The 2406-nt window shown below is 57.9% G+C and overlaps 1 protein-coding gene across 1 annotated transcript; it reads right to left on the bottom strand.

Moving 5' to 3' along the window:
* Positions 1-623: 623 nt before the first annotated feature.
* On the bottom strand, positions 624-2015 carry LOC150013113 (forkhead box protein D4-like 1). The gene has a single exon (XM_090275211.1). It carries the CDS (start codon positions 2013-2015, stop codon positions 624-626), a length of 1392 nt encoding a protein of 463 aa, XP_090131337.1.
* Between the last annotated feature and the right edge of the window lie 391 nt (positions 2016-2406).

The raw sequence follows: 2406 nt of genomic DNA, 5'->3' as shown, positions 1-2406 counted from the left end.
TTGTTTCTGATGTGTATGATGAATAAAAATCATAAAACTAAATTGCTTAATTGGGAGGAAAGGACTAGTTTTATAAGAAGTTCCACTTAGAAAGCGAATAATGAGAAGTGATAAGTAAACGATGTCGTGTAATGATTTAGCACTTTATTTAGTTTACATAGCTAGGTTTACTTTTAATACCTTTCCACGGAAGTTGGCACATCGGAGACACAGATCAGAAATAAAAGCTCTGAAATTAAAATTCTACTTACGTTACACATCAATTTCAGGAAGACATAAAGGGCATGAAAACTTTGTACTGGACTTGGGAATAATACTTGCAGTTCCTGGGGAGTGAAGAAGGGAATACATGTTGTGCATGGCACACTGTATCTGTGTTTTTCTTTTCATACCAGAGCAAAATGCCCCGCTTAAACTCACGTTAATAGTTCCTCTGGAAATGTGCAAATCGGAAAAGCCCTGGAAACCACAAGTGGAGGCTGGAAAAGAACAAGCGAGACTTGACACGATGGAAGTTTATGTTCATGTTGTCTAAGGAGACAGTACCCAACTTTTCCTTTGTAAATGTTTCACAGCGAACAGAAATTAGCGGTGGCCTTTCTGCCGGATGCTAACACATACACCTAGTCTGGGCTGTGCAAGGTGTAGGGCGCGAGGACAGGCGGCTGGGAGAGCCGGACCGGGGTCTCTCTGCCCTCCCTCTTGGCCCAGGTGCCCTCTCCGCCCAGCTTCGGCCTGGAGCCCTCTGCGCCGGGCTGACCCCCCAGCAGCACAGCGGCGGACCGATGCTGACCCAGCAGAGCGCCTTGGCTGGTCAAGTCCTGGTGCTGCTGCTGATGCAACACCGTCCGGGCAGCGGATGCGGATGCGGAAGCGGCAGCGGACACGTGGAGCAAGGGGGCAGCAGCCTGGGTGTGCAACAAACACGAAGGGCGTTGCAGCAGATGACAGTAGCCCCACGGGGTCGGGGACAGACTCTGCGTGGTCCCTGTACCCCCTTCTCGGACCCCTTGCATGATGCTCTCGATGCTGAAGGAGGTCCGTCCGCCTCCCGGCCGCGACGCCGACCCTTTGCCCTCCTCCCAAGGCTGAGAGCCCGATGGAGGCGGCGGCGCACGAAGGGTGCCGCCGGGGGTCACCAGGTGCGCGCCTTGCGCTTTCCTCGGTGCCTCGGAGTAGGCGGGCGCGGACAACAGCAGGTATCGAAGGGGGTGAGGGTGTAGCAAAAAGCACGGGCGGCTCCCGGGGAGGGCGGCGGGGTAGGCCCCGGGGATGGGGGGCCGGGCAGTGGACCCAAGCAGCAGGCCCGCGAAGGGGGCTTGCAGGGCGGCTGGCGCTGCAGGCAGGGGAAAAGGGTGGTGCAGGTGGGCTCCCGGGGGCGGGTGGCGGCGCTTGAAGCGCTTCCTGCGTCGAAGGAAGCTGCCGTTATCGAACATGTCCTGGGAGGCAGGGTCCAGACTCCAGTAGTTGCCCTTGCCGGGGTGGCCGGGCTCTCGGGGAATCTTGACGAAGCAGTCGTTGAGTGAGAGGTTGTGGCGGATGCTGTTCTGCCAGGCGGGGAACTTGCGGCGGTAGTAGGGGAAGCGGCTGCTGATGAAGGCGCAGATGCCGCTGAGCGTGAGGCGCTGGTGCGGGCTCTGCAGGATGGCCATGGTGATGAGTGCGATGTAGGAGTAGGGGGGCTTCGCGGGCGGCGGGGCGTCCCCAGAGGCCGTCGCAGACCCTATCGAGGCCCTGAACTTGGTACCAAGCTCGGGGGTGTCGCTCCGGTAGCCTCTGCTCTTGGTGCCCTCTCCGCGCAACGTGCCCGCGCCCTGCCTTGCCCCCTGCGGCTCCGGCTGGTGCAGCTTCTCCAGGAACTGCGGGTTCCCCTCGTCCTCCACATCAGCCTCTTCCCCCTCATCGTCTTCATCTTCCTCCCCTCCCAGGGTATCGATCTCACGGTCTTCCCCTTCGGAGCCCCGGAGACTGCGCTGCAGAGTGGAGCGAAGGTGCTCGGTTATCGGCAAGTTCATGGAGGAACAGGTCTCGAAGCGGCAGGGGAGTGGCAGCCGCCCACCTGTCCGGCAGTGGGCTGAGCTGGGTGCCAGGGTTAGGGTGTTCCAAAAAGTGGAAATGCTCCTAGTGACTCTTTTAGATGTTCTTGCACTCTGGTTTCTCCTCCTTTACAACACCCAAGTCCAGCAGATGCACTTGGCCGTTTATTAATGTTTCTTCGAGTCCCTGTGTGGTGGACTCTTCTGCCCCTTTATACTATTCTTGTCCTACCTCAGAGAGCTTCCATTTCCTCGCCACGCAGTACAATGAAGAGGGGCTTCTGCGCATTAGCCTACTTGGGAAGAGCCTCCAGCCTCCTCCCCCTTACTCCCACCCGCCACCAAGGAAGATGCTCCACTCCTCAGGTTA

This window comes from Furipterus horrens, unplaced genomic scaffold (assembly GCF_987537825.1).
Source record: "Furipterus horrens unplaced genomic scaffold, mFurHor1.1.pri manual_scaffold_4, whole genome shotgun sequence".
Classification (NCBI taxonomy): domain Eukaryota; kingdom Metazoa; phylum Chordata; class Mammalia; order Chiroptera; family Furipteridae; genus Furipterus; species Furipterus horrens.
Note: the sequence above shows the minus strand (reverse complement) of the source record. Positions and strands in the feature narration are given on the sequence as shown.